This window comes from Desmodus rotundus, chromosome 4 (genome assembly GCF_022682495.2).
Source record: "Desmodus rotundus isolate HL8 chromosome 4, HLdesRot8A.1, whole genome shotgun sequence".
Taxonomy (NCBI): domain Eukaryota; kingdom Metazoa; phylum Chordata; class Mammalia; order Chiroptera; family Phyllostomidae; genus Desmodus; species Desmodus rotundus.
This window is the reverse complement of record NC_071390.1, coordinates 100563853-100582262: the sequence shown is the minus strand read 5'-3', so window position 1 is coordinate 100582262 and position 18410 is coordinate 100563853. Positions and strand designations below refer to the sequence as shown.

At 46.5% G+C, this 18410-nt stretch overlaps 1 protein-coding gene across 1 annotated transcript in view; it reads right to left on the bottom strand.

The window, feature by feature from the left end:
* Window positions 1-3327: 3327 nt before the first annotated feature.
* Window positions 3328-18410, bottom strand: part of HADH (hydroxyacyl-CoA dehydrogenase) — a 52642-nt gene continuing 37559 nt past the window's right edge. Inside the window, exons 5-8 of the mRNA XM_024551194.4 lie at window positions 18005-18094; window positions 14533-14605; window positions 5292-5408; window positions 3328-4133 (exon numbers count right to left, since the gene is read on the bottom strand). Coding sequence (XP_024406962.1) covers window positions 4015-4133; window positions 5292-5408; window positions 14533-14605; window positions 18005-18094 — 399 coding nt within the window. The 3' untranslated portion in view covers window positions 3328-4014. The remainder of the gene's footprint in view (window positions 4134-5291; window positions 5409-14532; window positions 14606-18004; window positions 18095-18410) is intronic.

Sequence of the window (18410 nt, the reverse complement as noted above, 5' to 3'; positions counted from 1 at the left end):
CTCAGTGGGGAATCATTTTATACCAGTTTCTCAGTTCCAAAATCTGGCCCAACCTCGCCCCATGCTGTGCCCAAAACTGAAATACAATTTACATTTGATGTCAAAAGAAGCTAGCCAACCATTCCCCCACATAAAACTGTTATTAACAGTGAATCTTATGCACTTTGAAGGTCCATAGTTTTTATTTATGAAGATATCTTCCTACGCATTAAAACTATTCTTCAGGGAGTACGGACTTCTGGCCAAGATGGAGGCATAGGGAGACACGCTTTGCTTCCTCCCACAACCAAAGGTACAACAATTTAAAAACAAAAACAACCAGAACTGCCAGAAATCAAATTGTATGGAAGTCCCACAACCTAGGAGTTAAAGAAGAAACATTCATCCAAACTGGTGCACCAAGACAAAGAAATATGGTTCAAATGAAGGAACAGATCAAAACTCCAGAAAGAGAACTAAGCAACAAAAAGATAGCCAACCTCTCAGATGCACAGTTCAAAAACACTGGTAATCAAGATGCTCAGAGAAATGACTGAATTTGCCACAAAATAAAGATGTGAAGGCCATACAAAGTGAAATAAAACTAAATATACAGGGAACCAACAGTGAAGGGAAGGAAACCAGGACTCAAATCAACAGTTTGGACTAGAAGAAATAAACAAACATTCAACCAGAAGAAAATGAAGAAACAAGCATTCGAAATAATGAGGCCTAGGAACCTCCAGAACAACTTTAAACGTGTCTGAGTCATAGGGGTGCCCAAAGAAGAGGAAGAGCAAGAAATTAAAAACTTATTTGAAAAAATAATGAAGGAGAACTTCCCCAATCTGGCAAATGAAAGACTTCCAGGAAGTCCAGGAAGCTCAGAGAGTCCCAAAGAAGTTGGACCCAAGGAAGCACACACCAAGGCACATCATAATGGCATTTCCCAAGATTAAAGACAAGGAGAGAATCTGAAAAGCAACAAGAGGAAAGGAGACAGTTACCTACAGAGGAATTCCCATAAGACTGTCACCTGATTCCTCAAAAGAAACCCTGCAGGCAATAGGAGGCTGGAAAGATGTATTCAGAGTCTTGAAAGGCAAGGACCTACATGCAAGATGACTCTATCCAGCAAAGCTATCATTTAGAATGGAAGGGCAGATAAAGTGCTTCCCAGATAAGGTCAAGTTAAAGGAGTTCACCAAGCCCTTATTCTATGAAATGTTAAAGGGACTTTCCTAAGAAGATCAAAACTATGAACAGTAAAATGACAACAAACTCAGAACTATCAACAACGGAACCTAAAAAACAAAAAAAAACTAAGCAAACAACTAGAACAGGAACAGAATCAGACACAAAAATAGACATCACATGGAGGGTTAAAAGCAGGAAGGGGCCGAGGGAGAATGGAGGAAAAGGTACAGGGAATAAGAAGCATAATTAATAGGCCCAATTAGGGGAGATTAAGAATAGTATAGGAAATGGAGAAGCCAAAGAACTTGTATGTATGGCCCATGGACAGGAACTAAGGAGGGGAGAATGCTGGAGGGAGGGGGATGCAGGGCAGAGGGGGGTAAAAGGGAGAAAAAGAAATGGGACAACTGTAATAGCATAATCAATAAGATACACATTTTAAAAAAGAAGAAGAAAAAACCCCTATCTCAGAGAACACCACCTTGCTCAGCTGAGGTCTAGGTGAGCTCTAGCTATGCTCAGAGGCTCACTCAATCTTTTTCCAACAAGCCATTTCATCAATTGTGTGCTTTTCCTTCTAATCTCAAATTTTCATTTCTACGATAGGAATATAACCACTAAGAAGGGAGTAAAGGGAAGAGGGGGAAAGTACCCTCTTGACCTAAGACCTGGTAGTTACTGAGGACGCCACTCTCCCCGAAGGCATTTGTGAGGATGTTCAAAAAGCTTCCCAGTCACAAACATGCACAGCAAGACTTTTGAAAATGATAAAAGCGTATTCGGAGGCCAGGGTTTCGACTTGCTGGTAGGCTGAAAGTGCACTTAAGAACCTCAGCCAGAAAAAGACGGCTGTGACCCCGACCCTCACATCCTGGCAGGCTGGTGGTCCCATTGCTGAGTTTTCTCTCTTCCCTGGAATTCAGTGGTCAAGAAAGAGCCCGGACATTTTCGGGGCAAGAGCCCACATCCTGCGGGCAGTCCAGTCAGGGAGAAGGAAATGAAGCCCCTCCCAAGGCCAGAACACATGCCAAAGGTCGAGAGCCAGCCCCAGAGCGAGTGGGCGGCGGGACCACAAGGGTGACCTTGAGTAATGGAAACAGTGGCGGCACCACAGGTGCTTCCTTTTCTTCGTTAGGAAACGTTTTATAAGAATAACCTACAAGTTTCCTAACCAGGTTCTGTGTGTGGTAGAAATGTACATACATATTTATTTTCCTATTATGCTATAGTTAGATGCAAGAAAAAAAAATTAGTAAGTTCCCTTCAATTGGGTGGTGGGGGGAAATTTCTTTAACCCTTAGGCTTATGACCCAGGACCCCAAACAAGGATGCCCATTTTGGGGACAGTCCTATTTGAAAGTCTGGATTTGAAATCCTCAAATTTGCTATTTTGTATTTAATTTTATCATCAAAGCCTAGTTCTAATGCTGGCTCTGCTACAAAAGTTCTGGTGACCTTGGGCATAGAACTTAGGGTCTTTGTTATGAGGTCGCTGCATCTCAGGGTTTCTGATGTCCCTCTAGCTTCAAAATTCTACCTTGGAAGACGCTTTCGCAAGCCAGCGACTGAGAAGCTGCGAAAAAGGAAAAGGAACTCACGGAGGCGGACACCACTGGGGTGATGATCACAGAGGGGAGCGGGCGTGTGGGGACTAAACGGTAATGGTGAAAAATAAAAATAAAAATGATTTAAAAACGAAGTTGACCTTGGCACAGGGATGTGAAGTACAGCGTAGGGAATACAGTCAATGACACCGTAGTAACTGTGTGGTGCCAGGTGGGGACTGGGACTGTCGGGGAGCACTCTGTAACGTATGTGATTGTCTAACCGCTACACTGTACACCTGGACCTAACACAGAATAGTATTAAATGTAAAGGGCAATGGAAAAACACAAAAATTTTAAAAACTTTAAAAAGTAGAAGCAGCAGCTCACGTTAACATTATTTCTCTTTGTTGGCAAAAAATCTGGAGCGACACCTGCGGTGAGGGGCACATGGACACCGCCTGCCCCACCTCCGCACCTCGGCCACTTCCAAAAATAGCGACACACTAGCGACAGGGCAGAGGCTCGCCTAGCTCACCGAGCTTTACTTTTATAACCGTTTAAGTATATTATCATTTTGAATTATACATGTTTATTTCAATTCAAATTTTCACAAATTAAAAGAATGTTTTTATTGGAGTCAATTTATAGGCAGTTTGCAGTAATGATTTCTCATTTAAAAAAAAAAACAATCATTCTGATTTCAGATGTGGATGAAACCTCTTCCAGCAACCCAAGCACATGGACACATTCCTGCCAATTGGGCAGCGCATGTTGATGACGAGTTGAATAGAGACAGGGCACTTAGGTCAAGCCCAGGACACATGGGAAGGCTTGAAGCTGCAGGTAGTGAACGTTCTCAGGAAGGCGCCGTGCGATGCCGCTGCCTACACCACCTCAGACACACCACGGACACGTCCCCAGCCACGCCCCCTCGGCGGCGATGAACCCGGCTGCTCTCGGAGGAAGTGCTTCCCCTCGACGGGTGGATGAGTTTGGGGAATGAGTTGTGAAAATGATGAGGTTCAAAAAAAATGTTTGCTCCAAGGCACCAAGGGTGTAAAGGTTTTTAGAAAACACAGAAATGAACAGACTAAAAAAAGGGCATTCATTTTCAATGGAGGACTCTGCTATATGTAAATAATTATGTCAGCTAGATTATAATCAAAACGCACATCTAACAGACTGTGCTGTGTGAGAGAACGTCTGGCCCAAGAGCATTCCCGCAGGCACTTGGGGCAACTGCTGGTGCGAGCTTCCAGGGTTCCTCCTGGAGCCGGAGAACCTGCACTTGTCATTTGTATTTGTAAAATCCTTCTCCACTCTTCTTGCCAAGCTTCTTTTCTGCTACCATCTTGTTCATGCACGGGCTGGGCTGAAACAAGGGGTTCTGTGCGTCCATCTCATGCCACCCTGTTGAGAGGAGGGGAGAGGGGTTACGACGAAGTGCAGGGTCTATTTCTGCATCTCAGCATTCCCAGGGCAAGTCTAGGGGCAGGGCTTGAGGGGAAGGGTCCCTACTTTGATGGGGAAGAGCCCCTTGGGCGTGGTGCCCCTCGGGCCAACACAGCAGAGGCAGAGGAAGGCTGAGCCGGTGCAGGCCCGGGAGCCCCAAAGGAGATGTGCTGCCTGCCTCCAACCCCCACGCCGCTGAGGCCCGGCTCCGGCTCCGCCGCGGCCCCCCTGAACTCTCTGGTTCATCTCTGGCGGTGGCCCTCGTCGGCACAAACAACTTGCGGAACATGTCAAATATCTGAATTTGCTGCCACTGGTATTTTACATCCTCTCAAAATTCTAAGGGTCATGCTCCAAGTACAACCTTCCTCACTCCTCCCAAACACGTAGGTATTCTTTGTGAAACTTGGTAGTACCAGCTACATTCAACTTCAGTAGTGCAATTTTAACAATTATTTTTACCATCTTCAGAGCCTCTAGAGTAAAATGGACACTTTCTTAAAAAACTGATTTTAGAGAGAGGAAGGGAGAGGGAGAGAGAGAAGCGTCGATTTGTTGTTCCACTTATGTATGCACTCATTGGTTGATTCTTCTAAGAGCCCTGACCAGGGACACAACTTTGGTGTACGGAGATGATGCTCCCACCGAGCCACCTGGCCAGGGCCTAAAATGGACACATTAAAAAAAAAAATGGTTGTGAATCTTGATTGCAGGGGAGGTTATACCGATCAGAACACATGAGGGAATGATGCAAGGCAGCGATGTCCATGTCCAGGTTTCCACACTGCACCGCGGTCACGTAAGATGGGACCATCGGGCAGACTGGGAAAAGGGGTAAACAGAACCTGCCCGCTTTGTATTTGTAACTTCCTGTGAACCTATCGTTACCCAAAAATGGAAAATGAAAAATAAAAAAGGTACCCTGTGAGGGGACACTAGACAGTCGCATCTTTCCTTCTCCCGCCATCTGTGTATTAACTCGAATCTAAGCTGGTGCGGGCAGGCCTCGAAAAGTCTACTGAGACCCTTACCATTTGTTTTAAGTAGGCATTAGAAGTCATGGTCGAGAGGGACTACCTCAACTCAGAGAGAGACACAGGGAATCCCAAGTCCTACCGTCCATGATGAACTTGGTAGTGTCCAGCCCGACGTAATCCAGAAGTTCAAAGGGGCCCATGGGGTACCCGGCTCCCAACTTCATAGCAGTGTCGATGTCTTCCTTGGATGCGTCACCTGGGGAGAAGAGGGCAGCCCCGAGTCACCACCATCTTTCCCACAATTCTCCTTGTCAAGCCATCAGTTCCAGCATTACTAGTTCTACATATTTTCACATTCAAAAAATATTCAGAGTCAGGATTTCTAGCTTGGGTAAGATTTTGCCAAATAAGTCACAAGATTTCAAAGCTATTCCACCAGGCTGTTCTGTGAGGTGAACTCTGTCCTTGGAGAGATAAAGCCCCAGTGGCCTGGAAACATGAGTTACTTTCTAATGGCTTGGAGTTTTCCAACTCTGGAATAATTTACTATAATATCATTTAAAGCTAGAGTAGGTTTTTGATTGATAAATGGACTTATTTTTTTTTAAAGAACTAAGTTTTATGTTTTTGCATTTATTATATATGTCCATTTGTATTTATTATATACATATCTTTCCATTCTAGCTTTCTTGGTTTTACAAGTGGTGAGTATTCCCGTAGAATCACATTGACATAAACCCCTCAGCCAACATAATATTCAAAGAAAAGCCCAACCCTGATTTAGATGGCCATGCAAGTTAGAAAATGTGGTGAGAAGACTAAGACAAGGGCCAATATGCTTTTCCTTGGAACTGTATCCTAAACATATTGTCCTAGGACCACAAGAGGTCTTTACAGAGAACCACCTGTCCTCTTTCTCCGAAACCAGGAATGGGAAGAGTCTCTAATACCAGCTATCTAGAATTTTGTTCCAAAGCATAAAGGGGTAATTATACTAAAGTGTTAAAATACTCAGAGTTGTCCTACCTAAATATTTCAGATTTGGGGGCTTGAGAAACAGGAACTACTTAAACATCTTTAACGGCTTTTTAAAAAGCATATTGAGTAATAAAGTAATGCTAAAGGATTTCAAGGCAGTCCAGGGTGATTAAAATACCAACCAACTATTTGATAAGGGTGACATTATTAGTACTCCACTATTCGGTCAGGAGATCCTGAGAATCAGGATTGGAGGTTCAGGCCATAAGGAGGCCAAGAGAACAAAATGATCACATGCACGAGCCCCATCGGGTGTCCTCACTCACTTGTCCCACTCGCACTCCTATCTGCTATGTACCAGGCACCCGGACTCAGAGTGAGCCAGAGAACCACCACGACCACGGGAGTACGAGCGCTCACGACACAAGGGGAGGACTCGGAGGTGTAAATCAGACATCCCTCCATAACCAGTGCTGGAGATTCACACAGCTCTGTGGGCAAAGATGGAGAGGTCTACTCACATTTCCATTACTTTACCAAAACCACCGCGAGGCCCAGGTTCTAAAACTCCCGAAGAGAATTCCAAGGGAAGAGTGGGCAGGGAAGGGCATTCCAGGCAGCAGGAACAGCACGTACCACGGCAGGAATGAGAAAGAACATGGAAAAGTGGATTCTGCTCACAGAATTTCATTAAGCCCCAAGGCGTCTACAGTGTCAAAGCCGGAATGCTGGAATGACAGCCTAGCACATTCCTCTGGCTCAGCACCTGCTGCCCCCTGTGCCTGGTGCCCAGTGTCCTCAGAATCTGACATCTGCTCAGAGTGCCATCTCTCCCCATGCATATAAACCGGCAACTGTCGGGCCCTCGGCTAGGACCCCTGCCAGAGGTTACTGGTCACAACCTAACTTGTTATCCGTTGGTTAGTGACTAGGGGCTGTCTCCTCTCGTTGGAATATAGACTCCCTGGGGACAGAAATCTGAGAGCATAATGGTCCCAACTTACCTAAACTCATTTAATCAAATCTACATTCAAGGACAGGCAATGAATCCTAGAGGCAAGACTGTAATTCTAGATTCAGACACTCACTCGACCATTTCAAACACACACACACACACACACACACACACACACACACAGCATATCTAAAAAAATAAACGGTTTTACATAGTCAGCACAACTCTAAACTTTACTCTTAGTAATACAGAGGCAAAGAGGCAAAAAGAAGAGAGACAGAAGTAAATAAAACACACATACAAAGATTGGTGTGCCGTGTGGGCGTTCAATGCGGTATCGCGTTTTAGACCAATACTTCCTAACCTTCCTCACAGTGAAGCACATCACTGAGAATCTGACACCCTCTCCAAAAAAAATGTCCATACACACAGAATCCTGCATCAACCATAAGAGGTTCAGGGCGTCCTTGTACCCAGTTAAGAGCCCTTAACTCCAGACAACAAAGAAAAGCTTCCTCAGTGGACTCCCAGATCTTCTGCATCCTCCGAACCTGGGATCTCAGGACCTGCCCCAATGTGGCCCTTTCGCTGGCTCATCGGCGCCACCTACCAGTCATTCTTGGCATTAACCACCACCAGGGTCACAGCAACAAGGCTCAGAACCTCTGCACAGCCAGCATTCCTTTATTTAGCAATAGCAACCTCAATGCCGGTCCTACACCGGCACTTTGTGTGATATTGAGATGAAGACCCAGACACTGCCACAGAAAAGAGGACAGAAGACACTGGAGAAGGGTGGTAAAAACACAGATTAGGTCCAGCCTGCGGCCTGAGGTCACTCCGGCGGGGCGCCAGGACAAGGTGGGGGTGAGGTGTGTGGTGATGAAGGCAGGGGCAGAGGGTAAGGAAAGAAGGCAGGGGCGCCGTACTTGGCAGGTGATGACAGAACCACTGAAGGTCCGGAGGAGGGGAGTGACATTGCAAGCAGGTATCTAGTGACTGGGGGCCTCCCAGGGTGTCGCCCGAGAAGAGCTAACCACGTGGCCCCATCGCCCTGCCCGAGCTGTGATCTGTCAGAGTGGCATCTGATGGGGTCAGCTGTCTGCTACTGGGCACCAGCCTGTTCAAAGGTCTGGAGAGTGAGCTCTGACCCACAGGGATGAGGGTGACCGACCCCACCAATCAGGCCGTAACTATAGTAGGAACAAATGAGACCGGGAAGAGTGAAGACAGAGCTGAAGGGCACTGAGAATGGAGGCCCAGCGCAGACCACCCACGGTGCAGAGCATCCGCGCAGAGGCGAGGGGGCAGTGGAGTGCCTTGAGACACCACGGGGGCAGGAGGGGGATGGTGACAGCCTGTGACTTTCTGCCAGCTGTCCAGCTGCCCAGGATGCTTGAGCAGATGACAACTGAGATGGCCCCTGCTGTGATGCCCACCCCTCGTCCCGACTAGCCCCCATCACCCCAAGGAGCCCTGTGCCAGCCTGTCTGGGTGGAGCACTCGCACCACAGGCCTATCCACAGTGCTTGTTATGGGGTGAATGTCTGTGTCCCCCAGGCTCAGATGTTGAAACCCTATCCCCAATGCAATGATATAAAAAGGTGGGGCCTTTGAGAGGTGATTAGAATTAGATGAGGTCATGGGGGTGGAGCCCCATGAATGGGATTAGAACCCCTTTAAGAGCTTGCTCCCTAGCTCTGCAGTCTCCCCGTGAGGACAGAGCCAGGAGCCAGCAGTCTGCAACTGGAAAGGGCCCCTCACCAGAACCCAGCTGTGCTGTCACGCTGATCTCAGACTTTCAGCCTCCAGAACTGTGAGAAATAAACTTGTTACTTATAAGTCACCCAGTCCACGGTATTCTTGCTACAGCAGCCCGAGCTGACCAAGACAGTGTTGTATGGAGTCCTCCTCAAATGAGTCCAGAGAAGTCACTGACTTCTCTGTACGACTCTGTGCTGGGCCCCGGGGCTCCCCCGGCTGGGGGGCAGGGCAGACACAGCCGGCACTGCCTCCTCACCTCTGGGACAGCAGGCTGCTTTCCATAAAAGCGTGGCAGCCGAGACCAGTTAGAAAAGGACCAGAGGTAGCATGAATGCCTCTGCTGACTGAAGGAGCCTCACTTTATTGAGACAGGCTGACTAGCATGGGGGGACTGGGGTGACCGGGAGGAATCAAAAGTGACAAATGAACAGATGTGACAGGCAAGAGAAGGATGATCCAAAATGGCTTCAGGTTTTGAAGTCAAATGGACACAGGTCAGCCAGCCGCTTGGTGCAGACAAGTGGAAACTGGGTGGCCAGTGTGCACCTAAACACACCTCTGTGTTGGCTGAAGAAGGGAGAACCTTGAGGCAGTGGCAGGGACGCGGTAAGAAGCTGAGGTGTGACAAAAGGGGTTCAGACCACAAGGTGGCTTGCTGAGAGAAAGCGCCCACGCCAGACCCGACACCCAGCTGCTCTAGAAGCACATGCGCTGGGTCAGAGGGTCCATGAAGGCTGTGGGGAAAGGGACAAAGGGACAGCAATGACAGGGTGCTGGGGCAGCATCAAATCAAACTAAGAGCAGTTCCCCCATGGGGTCAGATGCCCCTTCCAGCTTCACCTCACAGGCCGCTAGTGACAGTGCGGGTCAAAGGGAGTCCACCTGTTTAGAAAGGGACCAGAGGCAAGAAGAGGACTTTCCACTTACAATCAGCTACAAGGTGTATCTGAAACTCTATCAAAATGACAGTATGTTTCAGTGAGAAAAACACCATTAGGAGGTGGATCACCCACATGCTACATTGTAACACATTACATGAAAAAACCAACCCCGCCTTTCAAGGTAGGGCAAAACACTTCCCGCTTCTTTGAGGTGTAATTAGGCACATTTGCTGATAGATAAACACAGAAGTGTTGGTTTGATCTTGAGCAAAACTGAGGCAAATGCTTGAAACAGAGAAAAGTTTTAATATTTAAAGCAGATTTTGAGAAAGCAAATGTGCTTTCATCTCTCCAGAAGAGCTGGTATAAACGTTTTGTTTCAAAAATGACATTCTTGGGAACAAGCATTTGTGAAGTAATTGGAAACAATTACATTTGTTTTTTATCCCGTCCTATTAAGGTCTGTTTGCCTTTGAAGCAGATGTGACAGTTACCTTCCCGGTTTGGTGGGGAAGGCAGGCAAGAGGCCACAGGACATTTTGTAACCTGGGCCAGGTCCCAAGTCTTACGTTTCTATCGACAAACGCTAAGAAAACATTTGGACCTCTCCCAGGGTTAAAAAAACAACACCCATCGTGGCACCATGAGCAAGGCCAACAGAACTGTTAGACACGGTCCTTGGCACATTCAGCCCTGTTACTTCCTATCATGCAGCCTCAATTTTATTTTTTTTAATATATTTTATTGATTATGCTATTACAGTTGTCCCATTTTTTTCGTCCCCTTTATCCTCCTCTGACTTACAACTTACACATCACCTCCACTATCATTTCCCCAACTCAATTCATGTCCATGGGTCATACATAAAAGTTCTTTGGCTTCTCCATTTCCCATACTATTCTTACCCTCCCCGTCTATTTTTTTTTTTAATTTTATTTATTTACTTTTAGAGAGAGGGGATGGGGAGGAGAAAGAGAGGGAAACATCCATTTGTGGTTGCCTCTCACAAGCCCCCTACTGGGGACCTGGCCTGCAACTTATGCATGTGCCCTGACTAGGAATCAGACCAGCGACCCTTTGGTTCACAGGCTGTGCTCAATCCCCTGGGCCACACCAGCCAGGGCCCCTTGTCTATTGTGTACATCCCATCTATGCTTTTTAAAAAATTATATTTTATTGATTATGCTATGACTGTTTTCCCAATTTCCCCCCTTATCCCTCCTCCACCCTGCATCCTCCAACCCTCCAGCATCCCCCCGCCTTAGTTCATGTGCATGAGTTGTTCACGTAAGTTCTTTGAGTTCTGTTTCCTCTACCATTTTTGACCTCTCCTCATCTATTTAATGCCTACCAATTATGCTTCTTCCTCCCTGTACCTCTTCCCCCCACTACTCCCCGCCCCCTCCCCACTGAAAACCCTCCATGTGATGTCCATTTCTCCGATTCAGTTCCTGTTCTAGTTGTTTCCTTAGTTCACTTTTGTTTTTGTATTTTTAGGTTTGGTTGTTGATAGTTGTGCATTTGTTGTCATTTTACTGTTCATATTTTTGATCTTCTTTTTCTTAGATAAGTCCCTTTAACATTTCACATAATACTGGCCTGGTGATGATGAACTCCTTTAACTTGACCTTACCTGGGAAGCACTTTATCTGCCCTTCCATTCTAAATGAAAGCTTTGCTGGATTGAGTAATCTTGGATGTAGGTCCTTGCCTTTCATGCCTTCAGATACTTCTTTCCAGTCCTTTCTTGCCTGTAAGGTTTCTTTTGAGAAACCAGCTGATAGTCTTATGGGAACTCCTTTGTAGGTAACTCCTTCCTGTCCTCTTGCTGCTTTTAAGATTCTCTCTTTGTGTTTAATCTTGGGTAACTTAATGATGATGTGCCTTGGTGTGTTCCTCTTTGGGTCCAACTTCTTTAGGACTCTCTGGGCTTCCTGAAAGTCTATGTCCTTTGCCAGATTGGGGAAGTTTTCCTTCATTATTTGTTCAAATAAGTTTTCACTTTCTTGCTGTTGTTCTCCTTCTGGCACCCCTGAGATTTGGATATTAAAACATTTCAGGTTGTCCTAGAGGTTTGTAAGACTCTCTTCACTTTTTTAAATTCTTGTTACTTGATTCTGTTCCTGATGGATGTTTATTTATTCCTTCTGGTCCAAACCATGGATTTGAGTCCTGGTTTCCTTCCTGTCACTGTGGGTTCCCTGAATATTTTGCTTTATTTCATTTTGGGTATCTTTCATTTGTTCTTTCATTTTTCCACCAAGCCCAATCAGTTCTGTGAGCATTTTGATTACCAGGGCTTTTAATTCTCCATCAGATAGGCTGGCTATCTCCTCAACACAGCTCTCTTTCTGAGGTTTTGCTCTGTTCTTTCATTTGGGCCCTATTTTTTTGTTTGGGGCCCCTGTTAAGTTGTAAGGGGGCGGGGCCTTAGGTATTCACCTGGGCAGGGCAACCCTCCTGCTGCGCTAGAGGGCTGCCTGTCGGGGCGGGGCCAGAGAGGGAACAAGACAGCTTGCCTGCTCTCTCTAGCTCACTTTTCAATGAACTCTCATGTGAAACAGGGAGTTTCTCCCACCTCGCCAACTGCCATAGTCCACAACCACCTCAGAGTCTCAGTTTCCCCTTAAGTCAGCCCCTCCCACATAGCCTGCAGCCCCACGGCAGCCAGCCCCAGCCCCACAGCCTGCCGCCTCACCATAGTTTCTCCCCATGTGCCACCTTACCGGTCTGGTTGTTCTGTTGACTGTTTCTTTAATTCCGTGGTTGTCGGAGTTCCATACAGTTTGATTTTCTGGCACTTCTGGTTTTTATTGAATTTAGATTGGTTGTTATTCTCTTTTTGGTTGTGTGACAAAGCAAAGGGTTTCTACCTATACCTGCATCTTGGCTGGAACTCCCCATTTATGCTTATTCCCTGTACCTGTTCCCCCATTCTGCACCTCCCCCTCCCCACTGATAACCCTCCATGTGATCTCCATTTCTGTGATACTGTTCCTGTTCTAGTTGTTTGGGTTTTTTTTTTTAAGGTTCAGTTGTTGATAGTTGTGAGTTTGTTGTCATTTTACTGTTTATAGTTTTGATCTTCTATTTCTTAGATAAGTCCCTTTAACATTTCATATAATAAGGGCTTGGTGATGATGAATACCTTTAACTTGTCCTAATCTGGGAAGCATGTTATCTGCCTTTCCATTTTAAATGATAGCTTTGCTGGATAGAATAATCTCTCCTTATCTTTAATCTTGGATAATGTCATTATGATGTGCCTTGCTGTGTTCCTCCTTGTGTCCAACTTCTTTGGGATTCTCCGAGCTTCCTGAATTTCCCAGAAGTCTATTTCCTTTGCCAGATTGGAGAAGTTTTCTTCTTTATTTTTTCAAATAAGTCTTCAATGTTTTGCTCTTCCTCTTCTCCTTCTGGCATCCCTATGATTTGGATGTTGGAACGTTTAAAGTTGTCCCAGAGGTTCCTCAGCCTCTCCTCATTGTTTTGAATTCTTGTTTTTTTACCCTGTTCTGGCTGAATGTTTATTTCTTCCTTCTGCTCCAAACTGTGGATTTGAGTCACAGTTTCCTTCCCTTCACTGTTGGTTCCCTGTATAGTCTGCTTTATTTCACTTTCACAGACTCCACTTTTCCCTCTGTTTTGTTACCATACTCAACCAATTCTGTGAGCATCTGATAACCAGTGTTTTGAACCATGCATCTGATAGGTTGGCTCTTTGTCACTTATTTGTATTTTTTCTGGAGCTTTGATCTGTTCTTTCATTAGGGGCATATTTTTTTTGTTTCAGAGCAGCTGTGAGGTTGTAAGGGGTGAAGCCTTAGGTATTCGCCAGGGCAGGGTAACCCACATTGCTGTGTTGTGTTGCTGCCTGTAAGGGAAGGGGTCTGAGAGGGAACAGTGCTGCTTGCTCAGCTCTCTACTGGCTTTCAGTCACTTCCCATGCTACCCACAGTCAAATTGGCCCCTCTGCTGCTGATTCCCGGGTGGGTGGGTCTCTCCAATGAACTCTCTTGGGAGGCTGGGTGTTACTCCTGCCTCTGAAACCCCCACAGGTTTTTACCCCCAGAGGTATTGAGGCTTTATTTCCCTGAGATGGAACCCTGGGTTGTGTGGTCTGTGTCACCCCCCAGTTGTTCTTCCTGGTTTATCCGCACACAAATGTGGGACCGCCTAGTTCTCCAGCTGCCGCCTTGCTGCAAGTTCTCTCCACCCAGCTGCCGTCTCCACCCATACTACCAGTCTGGATGAATGTTTCTTCTTTAACTCCTTGGTTATGAGACTTCGTACAGTTCTATATCTTCTGGCAGTTCTGGTTATTTTTTGTTTTTAAATATGTTGCCCTTCTTTTGGTTGTGCGAGGAGGCAAAGTGTATCTACCTACGCCTCCATCTTGGTTGGAAGTTCTGGGTTGCTCGCAGCCTCAATTTTAGAACCTTAAAGGCCACCTGACCCAATGATTTTTACACTATTACTACTATTTTTAGTGATAAATCTTTTAACAACAACAACAAAAAAGACCCAGGCTATAAACCCGGGCTGGCTGTGCAATTGCTCCAGCTGGGACCATGGTGGAGGGTCTTAGAGCCACACCTCAAAGGCCTCACAGGGAACCCAGGGATCCCTGGAAATACAGTGGCAAAGGTAGCAGGGCCCAGGGCAAGGCCGAGTCACACAGCCGGAAAATGGAAGCACCTCCCCTGCCCTGCACAGCCCGCCCTTCCTGCAGACCCCGCATGAGGACTCCAGAGAGCAGTGCCTCCCAGACCTGCTACTCCTGCCCAGCTCAGGACAGCTACCTCGTTCAAACAGCCGGACTGCTTCCATGAGGTATGGCACCAGCAGGCGGTTCACGATAAACCCAGGAGTGTCCTGTGTTAGGAGACAGAAAAATAAAGGGTTAGTGAATTTTCATTGAACTTTACCTTTTGTGAAGTCACCGGGTTGTCCCTTCTCACCTGAGGTTATGTTACCCAGATTTACAGAGCTATACATTTTCGAAACTGGTTTAAAGTGACAGCACGGCCTTACCAGATGTCTCCACTGCATGGATCCTGAAATAAAGGCCGATCAAGGTAGGGGGTATTAGAAGACCACAGCTTTGGGGCAGGGAGACCGGGGCTCACATTCTAACTCTTACCTTGCACCACCCTGAAATTCAGTTTCATCATCTGTGAGACGGGAGTAATCTTTTCTAAGTGCCAAGTTGTGAAGATACGTCGGAAACCACCTTTGCTGGGCATACTGTCCTGTGCTCTAATGGTAGCCCCTTTCCTCCTCTCCTTGCCCACATTCCTGTCAGGGATCTAAAAAAAGAATTGCTCCATCCCAAACAGCCCTCACAGGAGCAGCACTTCTTCCTCAGAGCCATTCCTGGACCATTCAGGATTCTCTCCTGCTTCCACGCACAGTACAGGATGGTCGAGCTGGGAACAGGTTTCCTGGACTACTGAGCAGATGCCCTGAGAGCCAGACCATGGGCCTTCACACACACCACCAAGACCCACCACCCGAGATGACACTTTCCAAGCATCCCCTGCACATGGAAACACTTCCTCATGTCTCCCGGAGGCTGAGTGTGGGGTGTGGATCCACCTACTGATCTCTCCTGGGGGCCTGTGGGGCGGGCTGCAGTTATATATATATTTTTGGTGGTATTTATCTATAGCTGATTCCATCGAGTAAATGCCACCTCCTCTCTTAATGAAGGGCTATGATCTCCCTGCAGGCAGAGTCCTCACCCTGTCCTTGGGTTCCCTTTCTAATATACACAAGGCAATCCACAACATCGAGTTAACGCGTACACTGGGCGGCAAAGCCCCAGGGTTTGGGCCTCTTCTGAGACCATCTCCTACCCCTATCTCCCAGGAATACGGAGATCCACAGAAAGCCTTTACCAGCTTAACCAAGATTATATTAATGAAACAAGTTGAGTTTATAACCAGGGCAAAAATGCTTCTACATCTTCAAAAAGTTTATTGCAGAAACCAAGACAGGGTACCCGAGTACATGAAGCACATCACAGACAAGGTCAGAAGTCAGGAAGCAGCCTGGGAAAAATACCTGCTCCCCTTACAGAATATACAGTTTCTACACAGATACAGTTAGTATTGTCTACATAAAGATCTCGGAAAGAGCGCTAAAATTCACAAAATATTCAAACACACTGCTACCCAAAGAAATACTCACTGGAACAAAATAGCATTTTGCCAGTAAGATTATTGAGAAAGAATTTTTTTCCCCATTAAAATATTCAGTGCTGCTATGGATGCTGAGACAGACGTTTCAAAATATTAGTGGAATGTAAGAGACATCACTTACATTGTTCATATCCTTTTATTTATTTATTAAGTATATTTCGCTATACTTACTATGTGCCTGGTATTGTTCTAAGTATTTTACAAATATTAATTCATTTATTCCTCCTATTAACCCTGAGAGACAAGTACCATTACTACCTCTTTGTGAGGCAGAGGACACTGAGCACAGAGAGATTAGTAACTTGCCCAAGGTTACACAGCTACTAAGCACCAGAGGCAAGATTTAACCTAGTCAGGCTGGCTCTAGAGTCCATGGCCTTACCTGTTCTACACCTGTGAATCTCACTATGAAAACAGACACGCTGCAGGCACAATAAATGCCATTCTTCTTTGTCAGGTGTTGGTAATTACCACTACAATCCTATAGTCCAAATCCAGCCCCCAGCCTTTTTTCTAAATAAAGTTTTATTGGCACGCAGCCACACTCATGGCAGCATGTGTTGTCTGTGCTGCGTTTCTGCTACAACAGCAGGGTTGAGAAGCTGCAGCAGAAACCATGTGGCCTACAGTATTCACTGCTGGCCCTTTACACAAAGGTGTGCAGACCCCCGTCCTGTGTGGTTGCCTTACATTGTCTAGACACCTCACCCACAGCCCGAATAACTGACCCACAAAGACTCCCAGAAAGTGCTAAGGTCTAGCCCAGAGAAAGGGTTCTGGATGCTGTAACAAAGGTAACTTTATGAGACCAAGGAGTTCCCATCCCTGCGTCGGCTGCGGGTACCCCAGCAGGAGACAGATCCTTACTCTCCGTGAGTTACTGACCCCGCTGCCGCTGCTGAAGATGTGCACGGGCTCGACCCTGCACTTCCACTTTCCTAACTAGCTTTCGATTTGCTACACACTGATGTTCTTTCTAATACATTGTTACTATCTGCCACTAACACGGCATAGACTGGTAACAAAGTGCAAATGTAACATCTGGTTAGTAATATGATTTTTTAAAAATTCAGATGATTTAAAACCACAAAACTAAACAAACAACAAATGAGTGTTAAAATGGTGAGACTCCCCAATAACACTACCCTGGACTGGGGCAATGGCACCCACTGGTCTGCTTTCTTTGGCTCCCGGGTCCCCATCAACAGATGACTTCTCCCATGAATCCTGAACGACATGAGTCTTCATGGTTAATACGACACTGTGAGTTCAAAGTTGAGAACCTTTTAGAAAGCAAAGAATGCTCCGAAAAGGACCACGACAACACAGAAACTTATGGTCAAAAAAGCAGGTGAGATACTTATAAAAATTTGTAGTGGCATTTTGTGACACAGCTGCTTCTGTAGAAACACTGCCGAGTCATGCGAAGTGTGGCCCCCAAACTTGGGGGGACCTAGAGATGAGCTAAACTGGCAGCGATTGAGGCAACCAGAGTGAAGCAGTGGACAGCATGGGGGTCACTCTACATCTAATCAGTGGCACCTTAAGAAAGGGAGAAAGGCCGAGGCTTGCTCTCCATCTGCCCACACTTCTCACTGAAAACAACACAACACAGTCCACAGAGCAACATTCCACTGAGATAGAGCTGTTTTAACCCGACCTAGGGCGGCGCGGCTGCTCCTTGCTCGTCACCTCCTAGGCTCGTGCGGTGGTCCGGCAGACACAGAAGCCTCGAGCGTGCTGGGCAGGCATGTGTACACCAGGCTGTGCCCGACGCACTGGGTGGTTCTGGCTCCCTGCGGCCCAACAGAAGCTAAAGCTGACGGGGTAACAAAATCCATTTATGGAAACACAGCCGCTCATCAACAGTCAGCTGGGCCCCATTAGGATCCCAGCCTCTGGCTTCCTGGCTGGCGAGCTAGAAAGGAGGCGCAGCCTGCTGTCACCGCTCATGGACAGGCCTGCAGTCCAAGCGCCCCATCAGTTGTATCACTCTACCACGCAAGAATTCTACCTGCAGTAAGTCAGGGTCCCAGGAAAATCGCCCCTTTTCAAGCTACTCATTCTCTACCTTGCAAGAAACAGGATTCTTTCCCAGGGCTTTGCTGAAGTCCACCAGAGATTCGAATGTCTTCTGGCTGGTCATTGGTGTTTTAATGACCTGGAAGTGCAAAACGGGAAAGAATTATGACCAAGAGTCAGCAAACAATTTTCATAGAACAATTCAAGAAACACTGACCAAAAGCATCCACAGAGGCAGCAAAAATAGAAAGGATCTCAAGCCAGAAACAAAATGCTTACCAAAATGCCCACTATAGATCGTGAAGTACTGCACGATACATGAAGTCGAGGCTTTAGACAGAAATGTGTAGGAGTTTCACAGACTTTGTTGCTGAGACAGACCTGGGCTCACACCGCAATGGCACCACTCACTGGCCCCGTGACTCTGGGCAGCTCTGTGAAACTGACATGACCCT